This window comes from Festucalex cinctus, chromosome 20 (genome assembly GCF_051991245.1).
Source record: "Festucalex cinctus isolate MCC-2025b chromosome 20, RoL_Fcin_1.0, whole genome shotgun sequence".
Lineage (NCBI taxonomy): Eukaryota > Metazoa > Chordata > Actinopteri > Syngnathiformes > Syngnathidae > Festucalex > Festucalex cinctus.
Window position 1 is genome coordinate 11,571,440 of NC_135430.1, and position 15,817 is coordinate 11,587,256.

Below are 15,817 nucleotides of genomic sequence, written 5' to 3' on the forward strand. Positions count from 1 at the left end.
AATTTTTCCTCAAAAAGATAATATGTTCACTCAGCTTTTTTTCTTAAAAAAAAACAAAAAACAAAATAAAAACTTGACTTGTTGCTTTTACAATTTTTTTCAAGAAACTTTGGATGATAATCTTGTAAAATTTCTATGTTCTCATAATATTGTGAATTTTTTTTTAATTCTTTGTTGTTAAATTCCCAATTTTTTTCAAAGATACAACTTTCTTTACGTTAAAACTACGTTGTTGTTGTTTTTTTGTCGAACAATGAACAATATACTTTTAAAATTCTGACTTTATTCTTACTACATTGCAACTTTATTTCTAGAAAAAAAAAACCCATTACTTTATCTAACATTTACGCCATTTTTTTTTATATATATAAAAAAAATGTGACTCCATTCATGTGTTATTCCAACATTTTTTTTTTTTTAAAGCCATCACTCCAACATGTTTCTACACAGAGTGGTGCATGAATCTGCAGTACCGTTAGCCCATGTGGAAAAATGATTACTGAATATTTTGCTTTGCCTTTTTTGCAATCAAATTATTTGAGTCATTCGATGAATCGTTCCAGCCCTACTTGTAGAATGTACGCACTTGACATGATTTCCAATGGGAACGTTTGTTGTTCCATGTGTCTCACGTGTAGGATTACGAGCGTGTCTTGGCTTAGCCGGCAGGTGAAGTTGCAGAGCAGACATAGCGAGGATTAGCATGGCCGTGCTGTATGGTTGGGCCCGTAAGAGGCTTTTTTTTTTTTTTTTTTTACCTCTTTGTGCCCTGCTGATCCGTGACAGCACGGGAAATGGACCCGGTGGCAAAGCGCGAGACTAGGTCGAGCCGAACCTGCATATAGAGGACGAAGAGGGTGTCGGGGGGCAGTCCCCGAGGCTCACCATGGGACTTAGCGGCCGACCGGGCAGGCGGCATTCTGTTGGTAATGATTTTATGTTCTCAACTCTGCTCCTGACCTCATACATTTTTCCCCGTAGCAAAAATGAAAATGAATAAGTCAGTTCTGGTTGGATGAAAGTGTGGCGTACGGTTGTTTGGATAAAACCTTTATTAGCTGTATTTTAAGCACAAGCCCCCCAGTAAATAAGTGCAAAGGTATGGTTTGTTTTATAGGTGCAACAATTAATAGATTAATCAACAACTATTCGAATAGAAAGTTAATCGACTACTATTGTGTATAATTATTAATCTTTTAGAATCAAATCACAGAAGTGACACAAAGTAATCCGGAAATGCAAAATGAGGCATAGTGACGTGATGACTTCACACCTGTTAGCTATGCTAGCATGTTAGCCGAGTGTATGTTCTTTTTTGTACACTTTGTACACGTATTAGTGTGTCATTTGAGCAGCTAACTAACTTTTTCCCAACCTTTTACATATGTTAAAAACCATTTCTAGTTAAGTTTACAACATCTGTGAGGCGGAGTGATATGTAAAATTGCTAACCACAGTAGCGTACAAATGATTTAGGCAATTATCCTATTAGGCTAACGATATGTAAACCAGTCAAAAGTCCCAGCACTGCTGTTACTCTATCATCACTCATGGAATAACTCTTGTCCAATCAAATTACTTTGTTGCAACTAACTGTTGTGTAATGGACAGTAATGGGCTGTAAAAATGTGGCGTTTGTTTGGCAACCTTCTCTGGTTTGTCATTAGCCATTAGGCCTCTAGCAGACTATTTAGGATAGCAGCTGCTTGGTAAAATCTTTGTGTCTGGAATAGATAATATGTCGGGAAAATTGTATTGATTATTAATGCACAAATATGAAATAAATTGGATTAAATAGTGGAAGAAATTAAATACAAAAATATTTTATTGCAAATAATAATTAGACCAAAAATGTGCACACATATATGAAAAAGTATGAAATGAAAAATAAACATTTGACAGAAAACACAAAACTATGAGTATGAAATAAAGAAATATTAAACCAAAACATAAGTATGACTAAAGTTTTGAGAAAATAATACAAAATATTCAACGAAAAATACACAAATGAGATAACTACAAAAATACTGATAGAAAAGAAAATGTAAAAGAAATAAGTGAAATTACATTACTAGAAAATAATGCAGAATTGTTAGATAAATACAACCAGAATATTAGACAAAAATTTGAGATGCTAGTTTGAAAAAAATTGTGAGAAATAAAAAGCATTACATAAAAAACATTACAAAATTTGAAGAAAAAAAAATCAGGAAAAAAAAATACACAAATATTAAGGAAAATTGCAAAAATACAAAATTTAAAAACAAAACTAAACAACAAAAACATTTAAAAAAATGTGTTAAAAATATTACAAAAATATTACATTAAAAATACACAAATGTTAGGTGGTAATACAAAAATAATAAACAACAAAACATTAATATAAAAATATTAGGAAAAAGTACTAAAATATCTGCAATTGGTTGGCAACCAGTTCAGGGTGTACCCCGCCTACTGCCCAAAGCCAGCTGGGATAGGCCCCAGCACCCCCGCGACCCTTGTGAGGAGCAAGCAGTTAAGAAAATGGATGTATGGATACAAAAATATCAGATCCGAAAATACATTGATATTACAAGAAAATAGAAAAATGGATGTAAAAAACAAATGTGTGTATATATATATATATATATATATATATATATATATATATATATATATATATATATATATATATATATATATATATATATATATATATGTATATATATATAAAATCTAAACATTTTGAAACTGTGACAATATTGAAAAAAAATAGATAAAATTCCAAAATGTTGGACAAAAAAAAAAAAAAACGTATTGGGAAAATACTAAATACATCAACAGTTTTTTTTTTTTTTTAAATCACCAATTTTAAGCAATAAGAATGTCCTGAAAATTGATTAAAAAAAATAAATAAACAGAACTTTCATTACAGCTTTTCTATATCCATGATTTTTTGTATGCAATCCTGCTTGTGAAAAAAAAAAAAATGGAAATGCCTCCTTGATTGTGATTTATTTGGCGTCAAGTTGCACGTGTGATGTGTAGTAAGGAAATGGTCAAATTCGACTTGCAGTTTGCTCCCTAATGTCGATCAAGCCTCACTATCTTGTTTTCCGAGTAATGATGAGTGTTGGTGGGTTGAAGGTTATCACTTTAGCATGTCACCACCCGCCCTCCTGGACTCGGTTCCTGCCGTGCATCCAATCCCGCCGTACTCCGCTTTTGCGTGCTTCTTTCCCATCAAGAGGTGCTGAGTAACCCGAGCGTTGATCTGCTCCGAGCCAAAGCGGAGCTCCTGAGAGTAACGGTATTGATCGTGACTGGCGCAGGCGTAACAAATGCCACTTGTACTCAATGGCAAAAGCAGCATGTACATTAGCGCTAAAGCGGCACGGAAATGGGCGCGTTGACCTCGTCACAGAGGCTCACTCATCTTGATTTGCACTGTGGCGTGATCGCCATTGTGACTTACAGGCCCGCAGGTAATAGCCTACTCGCAGATCTACAGATAAGACATTTGTTATCATTTGGCCGGTAAGGACTTTGACCCGAGCAGAGAACTCACGGCTCGGTGTATAATAGAAGAGGCGTTTGAGTGCTGCGGGATACTCAATCCACCAGACAAGGCCCGGGCTTTATTAGTTTCTGAATTATTGAAGCACCAGGGCGGCTGGGCCTGTTGTGTTCACTTGCAGGGAAGCGTGTACAGTCAGGCTGACTCCCATGAGGGTCAGGTGTGAATGATTTTGAAAAATAATCTCATTGAGAATATTTATATTAATTATATTGCAAATGTGATTGAATATGCAGCTATTTTTTCAAGGACCTCTTCCCATCCATTTTCGTAACCTCTTGCTCCTCACAAATTACAAATGAAAAAACAAAATGCAACTAAGCGGGGATCAGTAAAAAACCCAGACAATAGGTGCAATAGGTTTTCATCCCCAAAAATGAGTGAATACGTGAATCATCATGACGTCGGCCGACACCAGTATCGGCAACATTGATGAGGAACTAGAAATTAGAAATGAGAAGAATAGAAAATTGCTATTAATTTCATGCAATTTCATGATAAGATAAGAATGCTATATTTTTTAAAATTTTCATCAATTTTTTTGTTAGGAAGTTTTATTTATCAAAAATACTAATGGTATGAGACAGTACAATCAGTTTAGACCTAAAAAGAAATTCCCTATTGGTTTGGCCTTAATCATAACTTCTGGAAAATTGCTTGAAACTGACTGTTATATAAATTGTAATAACACAGCACTATATCAGTAAATAATGTGTGGTGGCAAAATATCCAATTGTATCTTTGTTCATCTCTCTATGCCAGAAATGTATACAAATACTCTATATTAACTCATTCACTCCCAAAGACGTATTTATACGTTTTTTAGGTTTTTGTTTGCTAGAGTTTTTGTATGAAGGCTTTGATGCAGTTTCTGAAGTGGAAGCTGAAAGCGATGGTAATTATTACAAAAAAAAGTGTGCTTCATCTGTTTCATAATAAAACAGATGAAGCACACTTCTTTTTTTTTTTTTTTTTTTTAATAACTACTATCACTTTAAGCGACCACTTCAGGTCAGAAACTGCATCAAAGCCTTCATACAAAAACTCTAGCAAACAAAAACCTAAAACACGTATACGTTTTTGGGAGTGAATGAGTTAAAAAATAATACTAAATACTAATACTAATAAATCTACGGAGGCACTGTGGATGACTGGTTAGCACGTCTGCCTCCCAGTTCTGAGGACTCGGGTTTGAGTCCAGGCTCCGGCCTTCCTGGGTGGAGTTCGCACGTTCTCTCCGTGCCTGCGTGGGTCTTCTCCGGGTACTCCGGTCTCCTCCCAAATACTGTACATGCATGGTAGGTTGATTGGGCGCTCCGAATTGTCCCGAGGTGTGCTTGTGTGTGTGGATGGTTGTTCCTCTCTGTGTGCCCTGCGATTGGCTGGCAACCAGTTCGGGTGTACCCCATCTACTGCCCGAAGCTGGCTGGGATAGGCTCCAGCACCCTCTGTGACCCTTGTGAGGAGAAAGCGGTTCAGAAAATGGATGGATGGAGTGATGGATGGATGGATGGATGGATGGATGGATAATAAAACTATGCCCTGTAATTGGCTAGCAACCAGTTCAGGGTGTACCCCGCTTACTGCCCGAAACAGCTGGGATAGGCTCCTGCAACCCCCCATGTCCCTTGTGAGGAATAAGCAGTTAAGACAATGGATGGATGGATAATAAAACTAAAGTTTAAAAAAAATAACAAAAGTACACAAACCCGCTCTAAAAACTAAAACTAAATGAAATGAGGAGAACAAAAAAATGAAATAATAAAACTAAATGAAATTAAACCGAAATAAAAACTAACTACAATGAAAACAAAAAAATCCCAAAATATTTTCAAGAAAGGTTGCGAATCAGTGACGAAATGATGACTCGAGCGGCCGTATGTTGACGCGAGCGCGACACGAGGCCCCTGTCCCTTTAAGAAAGCGGAGCCCCGGGTTTGCCCCCTCCTCTTCCTCCTCCCCCCACCCCGTCCTCCCCACCCACTCGCGGAGGCTCTCCACTCCATATGGCTTCCTCTCGTCGTCCGGGCTGTCAGCAGCAGCAGCAGCAGCAGCGGCATCAACGCGCCGCTCGCCATCACGCCGGAGGGAGGAGACGTCTCCGATTGTAAGCACTCGCAAGCGCCGCGGTAGTCGCGGGAGCTTCCCGATGGGGCGGCGTCGGAGCCCGAGGGGGCCGACATCTTGACATCCGGACTTCCCTCTTGGAGAGCCGTCGCTCGGTCCGTCCGTTTGTCCGTCCAGGTCTGCAGCTGAGTCAACGGCGTGCGGGGAGGGGTTGTTTGGGATTGTTGCATCCTCTTGTCACTTGTCAGGGTTCTCCATGTGCTGCTTGCTGGAGGTGGGCCCGGTGTGTTTGTTGCCTATTGTGCACCCCTCAGCACATCCATTATTAGCACGAGTGGAGGGGGGGGGGGGGGTCCCACGGGCGCACTGAAAGGCAACACACACACTCAGCCTACACTAAATGTCTTTTGAATGTGCGTGTGTGTCACCCGCCATCCACCCACCCTCTTCTGTCTGTCCGTCTGCCACCCTTCACCCCACCCGCCCCTCCCTCCCTTATCCCACCAACTCCTACCCCGCCCCTTACTCACCCAGCCTCGCCTCTGTCTCATCAATCCAACGGCGCAGGACCCGCTTGCTCGTCGGCCGGCTACCACAAGGCAGATGATGAGATGTCCGGCACCACGTCGCAGGCGGAGCCCGTAGACGCCACGGCGCGCGCCGTGCTGCTCAACCGGCCCCAGACCACCAAGTTCTGCGACAACCACGTCAGGTAGGCGACGACGTCACCAGAAAAAAAAAAAAAAAAAAAAAGTCTACACAACCCTGTTCAAATGCAGTGTTGTATCAAGGTGAGACCAAGGTAACTTTTTACATCATTAATGTGACCTCTCAGTCTGTCCTGTTCTTAAAAAAAAAACTGTTTTAGAGAGAGGAAGTAATAATAAACATCTGGTTGCACAAGTGTGCACACCTGCTTATAAATGGGGCTGTGCTGAAATTGAACCAATCACATTCAAGCTCATGTTAAATGAAAGTCAGCACACGACTGCCACCATTTAATGTGACCGTGATCAACCCCAAACAAAGTTCAGATGTTCTAGTAGGCTTTTCCTGGCATTTTTATCGTCACATTTGCACAGTACAAGCTGCGGTCTGACGAGCGCTTCCAGAAGTGATGAAAAGATGAGAATGAAACTGATTCAGGGAGGCTGCCAAGAAGCCGACAGCTACAGGAATTTCTGGCTGTTTATTGCGTGTGATAACAGTCTCCTGTTTTCGTCATATGTCTGGACAATGGGATAGGCTAGCAAGATAAGGCGTAAATAGAGAAAAAATGTGTTATATGGTAAAGAAGAAGGTAAATGTCAGGAAAAGCCTACTAGAACGTCTGAACCTTATCTGCGCTTAATCAGAGGCATTTTTAAATGGTGGCAGTTGTGTGCCGACTTGTTTAACATAAGTTTGAATGAGATTGGTTTATTCCGAATACAGCCACATCGGGTGTGCACACTTGTGCAACTACATTAATCCTGTTGTTTATGTTCAGTCCCCTCCTGAAAAAGTTTCCAATTCTTTTTCAGTTGAGATTTACAGGTTATTTACACTTTACTTTATTTACACTTTAATGGTGTAAAGAGTTTTGATATGGTTAACTTGCTCTAATTTGATCATTTCACACAACCCCCCCCCCAAAAAAAACTGGCATTTGAACAGAGTTGTGGAGACTTCTTTTTTTTTTTTTATATCCGTTCTAAGTGCAAAAAGTCAATTTTTCGTCACTATTTCCTACTAAAAAGTATGTTAGGTTTACAAGGGAAAGAAAGACGTCGCTTGGCGAGGTAGATAAGAAGGCAGTTTAATAGCTCATCCATTACGTGATTATTTGCGGCAGTCCCAAAGGTGAGAGGCCCAAAGCGTATCAATGGCCACAGTTGAAATTTGACGTAATCAATATGTGCACAGAAATATAGAAGGATACTTCTTTTTTTTTCCAATCTTTGTCTTTTCACCTAATAATTTTTTTTCAGTTTTTTTTTCCCCTAATACTTTTAAGTTGTTTTTTTTGTTTGTTTTTTGTTTTTTTAAAATTACTTTTTTTTTTTTTTTATGTTTTTGTATTTTCATGATTGCGTTTTTTGTTTTACATTTTGGGTTTATTTTTTGTCTCGAAATTTTTGCTGCATTTGTGTATTTGTTATGAATCAGCTTTTTAAAATTTTGTCTCGTGTTGTTTTTTTCGAATTCATATATTTTTCATCTAATTTTGTGCCATATTTTTGTTTAAAAAAAAAAAGTAGTATTTTTTAGATTTACGTATTTTTTATCTAATATTTTTTTGTTTTTCTGTCTCATTTTTAACTACTTTTGTTTATATACACACACATACATATACATACACGCACAATATATATATATATATATATATATATATATATATATATATATATATATATATTCAAACATGTTTACTTTTTTTGCAATGTATTTTAGAATTCTATATATTTCGAGTAGTTTATAATTTTGTTTTGTCTAATATTTTTTTTATTATATTTTTGTTTTTGTCACCATATTTGTTTACTCTTTCTTCTATTCATGTTTTTTTGTCCTCTATTTTGTATTATTGTTTGATACTTTACTTCTCTTTTACTTCTTTCTCAATATTTTTAGATTTTTAGTATTATTTTATGTGCGTAATTTTTAATGTGATTTTTTTTTTTTTTTTAAATAAATATTATGTTTTTTCTTAATATTTTTGTAATTTTTCTTCACACTGTATATTTTCCCCTAACTTTTTTGGTCATTCTTTTTACCTTTCTAGATATTAATCAAAATATTCTGAGCATTATTCCTTTCACGAAGTGTACCTAATGTATTGACTCATGCCACTCCCAAATCCCTGACACGTTTCTTTTCACCATATCGCGGTAACTGAGAACCCTCATCCCTTTGCTCACTGCAATCATGATCCAAACTGTTCGCACAGTGTCCTCTCGAGAGCGAAGATATTGTAGGCTTCGCGTGTATTCGCCATTATGGAGAGTAAAAGTGTGCGTTGGTCTGTCACTCGGTCCGCATGTCCAGCATTGTGTAAGCAGCTGCACGCAGCGGGAGCGAAGCTCTCCTGCTGGTGTCTTCTGTTTTAGGAAAAAACAATCCAGGCGTTCTTAAGTTAAAGCCATAGTAAAAAAAAAAAAAAAAGAAGAAAAAAAAAAAGAAGAAAAAAAAAAAGACACAGGTGGGGGGCGGGGTTGTATAGTGGATAGTAAGTGTAGGAGAGCAGCACTAATGCACATGTTGCATAAAAAGTGGTGACGTTGAAATATGGAGCTGCAGAGAGGATCCAGATAAAAGCTCCGAGGCTTTAATCTTACAGAAATCAATATGGCTATTGAAGGGTTTCAGGAAGGCCTGCGCCGCTGCATTTCCAAACCTTAATGCCATTAGACTGGGCCCTGAAATCTGAGATTTTTCAACTAATGGTGGCGCACCGACCCAGCCAAGAGAGCCATTCAGTTGTAGAAAATGCGCACAAATCACAGCAGAGTCCGGCTTGGCTCGGAGTCAATGCAGTACATTTTGTCCCACTCAGGTTTTAGATGTGGTTATTGACAACAGTACACAACAAAAATAATTGGGTGAAAAATACACACGTGAAAAAATATTGTGACAAAATCAAAAGTAGAGTGGACCTGCTCACATTGGCGGTTTGGCACATGCGGCCTCACCTCTTAGTGGATTATTATTATTATTATGTTGTTGTTGTTTTTTTTTTCCATGAACCAAATAATGTATTTCATGGGAAATGCTTATTGGGGCTACATCCTCGCCTATTCAATATTTTTTGGGGTTTCAAAATTGTATTTTTTTTTTCTCAGTGCAATCATCATAGTTGACAATGATAAGCTGATTTTCTCGGGGGTCCACAGTATTAGATGAAAAATACACAAAGAGAAACAAAGATATTAATTAAGTGAAAATACACAAACATGAGAAGTAAGACAATAGTGCCCGATGGATATGGATTTTTGGTAGAATAAAATTATGTGAGCAGATTAATAAAAAAAAAGGATTAAAATAACTTTTTACAATAAATATATAATTACAGGTAGAACAAAAGGAAGAATAGGGTAATTTAAAAAAAATATATATTTGTGTGTGTGTGTGTGTGGGGGGGGGGGGGGGGGGGGTGTTTGAATATCATTGTCTTTGTCTTATGTTATGTTAATGTGAAAAAAAATTAATCAGCCGGCCAATTAATCAGTCAAATAAAAATAAATACATACATAATAAATGAATAAAAATATTAAAGAAAAGAAAAAAGAACAGCTTTTAACAAAATTAGAAATATTATGTGAACCCCAAATTAAGTTCAGCTGTTCTAGTAAGCTTTTCCTGACTTTGGCTTTTCAGCAGAAGCCTGAATGTTTTGTGGTAACACCACTGATTGCTATTTAGAACTGTTTGTAATTCCCTCCCATCATCCCAAGGTACATTTAAAAGTGCCTCTGATTAACCCAAAATTAAGTTCAGCTGTTATGGTCTGATTGAACTAGGGTGTGTAGACTTTTTATATCCATCCATCAATCCATCCAATTTCTTACTCCTCACAAGGGTCACGGGGGGTGCTGGAGCCTATCCCAGACAGCTTCGGGCTGGGACAAGGGGTACAGGGGTACAAGGGGTACACCCTGAACTGGTTAGGCTAAATTGGAGACTTTTTATATCCACTGTTATTATACACACACAGAAAAAAAACAAAAAAAACTGCAGAGGTTCCTCCCTACCTGTCCACTTCAAAGCTCACCATGAAGGCCATTTTGTTTTTTAAGGCCTTTTTACAAGCACTCAGAGAAGCACTTAGCCTTCAATACGGCAACGTGATCAATACATTTGATTGAAGTCGCTGTCGATTCTACCGTTCTCGCCAGAGCGCTCGCTCCAAATTTAGCTTTCAGGATTAGACGTTTCAGTTGTATTTATAGCCGCAATCCGCGGGGACGTTTTAGTCTCCAAGGTTTCAAACACTGCAGCGATATAAAAAAAAAACCCAAAAAAAACCTGGGCGGCAAATGTGGAGTCGGCGAAAGGATGCAATGCGAGTTAACCATGACTCTCTCTCTCTCTCTCTCTCTCTCCCTCCATCTGCCGCGCTTTCTTCTCCTCCCCGTCGGCTGCCGCCAGTACCACCAAGTATGGCGTCCTCTCCTTTCTTCCCCGCTTCATGTACGAGCAGATCAGGAGGGCGGCCAACGCCTTCTTCCTCTTCATCACGCTCATGCAGGTAAACAAACGTGAATTATGATTTTACAAGCGGTTGCTCATAATTGGGACTCCCCGTCAGCAAATTCCCGACGTCTCGCCGACCGGCCGCTACACCACGCTGGTGCCGCTCATCTTCATCCTCACCGTGGCCGGCATCAAGGAGATCATCGAGGACTACGTGAGTACCTCCCGCCGCCGCCCCCGACAACCTTGCCACCGGCGTTTTAAAAGCATGTCGACATTTGTCTCCACGCAGAAAAGACATAAAGCGGACAACACGGTCAACAAGAAGAAGACCACAGGTATCCGCTAATGAATTAGCATCCATTCTGCGCGTGTGGTTTTGTTTTCCCTGGGCTGTTGTGTGTCGCTCATTAGACACTTTGCTATGAATAGTGCATGAGAGCTCTTCTCTATAGGCTGACTGACAGCTGCTGTTGTCCTTCCTGTCTGGCAGTGTTGCGTAACGGAGCCTGGCAGACCATCATCTGGAAGCAGGTAACGCCTCAACCCGCATTAATAAAAGAAAAAAAAGAAGTTGAGCTAAATGCTAACAAATAATGTAAATTGCCATTAAATGGGTTTTGCATTGGTGCAGCATCGCTCGGTGTTGCGGTGTCGTAAGCCTTGAATGAAGAATGACTAATACTACTGCAACTTACTGAGTAGGGACTTTCTCCATGTACAGGAAACACCCTCCATTGTTATTTTGAAGTTTTGTTTTTCAGTGTAATTCCACTTTTGGTCCCTAGATGGTGGCACACTATTGTGTTTAACACTAAGTTTGAAAGAAGAACAGTGAAAACAGGAAGTATTTCAAACACTGCCTCATTTTTCCAGAATAGATTAGAAAGAGATTATTGAAATGTCCTCCCCCATCCTGCATTTTACGCCTACAGACATTAATGGCTGTTGGTTCATTTTATTTATTTTATGTCCAGCACATATGATTTTTTTTTGTGTATTTTTACTGTAAACACATAGAGGGGATTGCTACAGTCAAGGTTATAGTTAACAAAAACTAACAAAATAACTAAAATAAGGAGAAAAAAAAAGTTTTTGTTAACAAAATAAAATTTTTAAAAAGAGCAATATTAAAAAAACATAAAGTTTATTTTACTGTTATAAAACTAACTTAAAAAAAACTAGCAATAGCAAAAATGTCCATATTTTTAATCTTTGTTAATGAATTTCATACACATTTTAAATGTATTATTTTCGGTATTACTGTCCAGGCGTACAGAAGAAAGAAGGCCAAACAGTTGTTTGGGAATTGTAGCTTACTTTTTACAGTAAATTACACAATGCTTCATGGCCCTTTTTTTTTATTTTTTATCTTGCACTACGCAAAAAAAAAAATCTAACCCAAAATTGAGTTTTTTATATAAATAAAAAAAAAGCAAATAAACCCTCAATAAAACTAATTTAAACTAAACTAATCTGAATATGAAAAGCAGAAGTGAAAATAAAATAAAAAAACTAACCATAATGTGAAAATCCAAACTATTATAACCATCCTGTTAATATATCAAATGTTTTAAATATGTTACTGTATCTTTAAAATATGTTAAATTCAATTAATACATACAAGTGATTTAACAAACCCACAAGTCTAGTCACCACTGTATTGGTGTATTTTTCACCTAATATTTTTGTAATTTTTGTCTTAATATTTGGCAGAATTTGCAACTTTTTTTCCGTGGTAGTACTTGTATTTTTCATCTGGTTTTGAAATATTTCTTGCTATTATTTTTCTATGATAAAGTATTAATATTTCCCAACCGTACACACTTCAAGAAAGCTTCCTGTTGTGATTTTGAAGTATGCGAGCCTGCTCTGTCATAGTCCAATTAAAGGACGGATAAAGCAGTGCACCGCTGTGCTGGCTGTCACTTTATGTCATCTCTGATGGTTGCTCACTAATTTCTTCTTTTTTTTATGTGTACCCCCTGCCCCCTTGGCTTTTCTCATATGGTTGCCATGCCGACCATCAGGTGGCAGTAGGCGACATAGTGAAGGTGACCAATGGGCAGCACCTTCCGGCTGACATGGTTATTGTATCGTCCAGGTCAGAGTGCGCTCACGAATTCATGTTTGCAGTTCAGTATCCGGACAGTGCTGTGATTTTAAAAACACGACTTCACAGTGAACCTCAGGCCATGTGCTACACGGAGACCTCCAACCTTGATGGGGAAACCAACCTGAAGATCCGACAGGTACAAAAACTTTTTTTATTTTTTATTTTATTTTATTTTTTTTATTTTTTATTTTTTTGGAGTGACTTTCAACTAACAATATTTTTTTTAACATTCTTCCCTCAAAGGGGAAGTCCAAAATGTTCTATGCAGCCCCACTAGTCTAAAAACGCTATTCTGATTAATATTTCGTTTGTAAGAATATGAATGAAGCGGCAAAATCCAACCGTTTTTATCCATCTTGGGGCGGCCATTTTGCCACTTCTTGTCATTCTCACATGACCAAACTTAAATTCATATTCTGCACGTACAATATTCCTTTTAAAGCAATTGTATTTATTTAATTGTTGGTGACTTTAATTTAGACTTTAAATGTGCACGTTTAATTTGACTATGTTTCTATTTTTACAGGGAGTAGTTTAAATGTTATTTACTACTTTGCATTTTAATAGATTTTTGTTCAATTTTACTTTTAAATTTAAATGATAATTTGTATTAGTTATTAAATTGTCCATTGTATATTTTTCAATTTGATTTTATGAGTTTGATGAGATTGAGATTAATTAATTTACATTTTATTTGTATTTCAAAACAATTTGTAATTTATTTAGTTGTATCTTTCAAAAAAGATTGCTTTAATGTCATTTAATTTTTTAAATTTGAATGTTGTGTTTTGGGGCTTGGTTTTTTAATTTATTAATTATTAATTATGTTATGTTAATTATTAATTATGTAACCTTTATTATAGTTTGCTTTTTATTTTTGTTATTAAATAAATAAAAGAAAATAATACAATAATTTTAATAATAACAATAATTACATAATTTAATTTTTAATTTGATTTTTTATTTTAATTTATATTTTCCGGTGTAATGTTTGGTTTGTACTTGCATTTTAATTATTTTTTAAGTAAGAGTTTTTGTTTTGTTTTTTTTATTTTAATCACATCATTTTAATTCAATTTTTATTTAAAATTTCATTTGAAACTATTGCTTTCAATTTATTATTATTAATACTTTTCATTTTAGATATTAATATTCATTGATATTGTTTTAATTCGGAATCTTTTATTTGCGGCTCATACATGTATTCCATTAAAGGGATACGTTACTTATTTAGCCATTTTGGCAGTCAAACATGAATATTTTGCCTATAATAAATTTGAGATTCTAATTATTTTCCATGTACAATTAGTACCTTTTAAAACACATTTTGCAACTTGCTGTCAACTGAAAATGAAATCAGGGCACAGGTAACCAATCACAGCTCAGCTTGTGAATGTCACATGACCAAACCTAGAAAACAGGTGAGCTGTGATTGGTTATCTGAGCCCTAGTGATGTCATTTTCAGTCGAGAGGAAGTTGCAAAATGTGTTATTAAAGGTATTAATTCTACGTGGAAAAAATAATGAAAGTATCAAATTAATCATAGACTAAATATTAACTTGTTATTGCTATAATGGGCTAAATAAGTTAAGTATCCATTTAACAATTAGAATTGTCATTGTGCTGATGTACTTGCAGGGTCTGTCGCTCACGGCGGGCATCCAGACTCTTGAGGACCTGATGTCCTTATCCGGCGTCTTGGAGTGCGAAGGTCCCAACAGACATTTGTACGACTTCACCGGCACGCTGAGGCTGGAAAACCAAAAGTATGTCACACATACAAATACACACAAAGAAATGACTACACCGGCTTGCATTGCGCAATGACGCTTTCCCTTCCTCAGAGCTGCTCCTCTGGGCCCAGACCAGGTCCTGCTGCGTGGCGCCCAGATCCGTAACACTCAGTGGGTGGTGGGAATCGTCGTCTACACCGGCCACGACTCCAAACTCATGCAGGTAAACAACAACGACGTCATTTTTGCGCCAGGATTCCCGCTCAGACGTCTGTTTTCGTGGCCCGAAAAGAACTCCACCAAGGCGCCCCTGAAGCGTTCCAACGTGGAGCGGGTGACCAACATGCAGATCCTGGTGCTGTTTGGCATCCTGCTGGTCATGGCCTTGGTCAGCTCGGTGGGAGCGGCCATCTGGAACCGGCAGTACACCGAGGAAGCTTGCTGGTATCTGTCCCGGCAGGGTGAGTGAGGCCCACTTGAGACACGTCCGCACACACGCTTTCACCCATGGAAATATTTTATTTATTTTTTTTCCTTGTAATACAGGTGACATCTCCACTAACTTTGCATACAACCTGCTGACCTTCATCATCCTGTACAACAACCTGATCCCCATCAGCCTGCTGGTCACCCTGGAGGTGGTCAAGTTCACGCAGGCCCTCTTCATCAACTGGGTATGCAAGTTTCTGAATCGTACTTGTTTATTTAGCGGCTACTGCAGACTTTTGTAGTCATAAAGTGTAGCCTGAAAGAAAGAGTGCGTAAAAGGAGGATGTTAAATGTTGGTATTACTGTTCTTCCGATACTGTTTTTGGCTCCCGATACTGATACCGATACCCAGCTCGGCCGATACCGATACCATACAGATACTTAAGTTTTTTTTTCCTCAACCATTGGTTCAGAGCACTCAAGGGCCAATAGGATATCTTAGATCGGCATGCAGTGAACATGTCACATATCAGTGAATGTCGTGCACCAGCAAGACACAAGATGCTGCATCCAAAATCCAATATTAGCGTTGGAATTAATGGTATCGGCATGTTACTTGTGAGTAGTCACCGATAGCACTGTTTTTATGCAGTATCGGCACCTCTGCCGACACCAGTATCGGTATCGGTACAACACTAGTTGGTATCATTGATCGGTATCAGTATGGGTATCAGTGATACCTGGCT

The 15,817-nt window shown here is 37.8% G+C and overlaps 1 protein-coding gene across 11 annotated transcripts in view; it reads left to right on the plus strand.

Annotated features, from left to right (window-relative positions):
- Positions 1–15,817, plus strand: part of atp8a2 (ATPase phospholipid transporting 8A2) — a 59,778-nt gene that overhangs the window by 7,332 nt on the left and 36,629 nt on the right. For 5 of the 11 annotated variants that reach the window (XM_077509330.1, XM_077509334.1, XM_077509338.1 and 2 more), the window contains 11 exons: positions 6,191–6,335; positions 10,748–10,847; positions 10,908–11,006; positions 11,085–11,130; positions 11,286–11,326; positions 12,823–12,896; positions 12,975–13,044; positions 14,548–14,675; positions 14,754–14,865; positions 14,935–15,103; positions 15,189–15,316. In XM_077509330.1, the coding sequence (XP_077365456.1) occupies positions 6,191–6,335; positions 10,748–10,847; positions 10,908–11,006; positions 11,085–11,130; positions 11,286–11,326; positions 12,823–12,896; positions 12,975–13,044; positions 14,548–14,675; positions 14,754–14,865; positions 14,935–15,103; positions 15,189–15,316 (1,112 nt within the window). Of the gene's footprint in view, positions 1–762; positions 927–5,639; positions 5,801–6,157; positions 6,336–10,747; positions 10,848–10,907; positions 11,007–11,084; positions 11,131–11,285; positions 11,327–12,822; positions 12,897–12,974; positions 13,045–14,547; positions 14,676–14,753; positions 14,866–14,934; positions 15,104–15,188; positions 15,317–15,817 lie in introns of those variants that run through there. The other 6 variants (XM_077509329.1, XM_077509333.1, XM_077509331.1 and 3 more) reach the window with 5 other exon arrangements.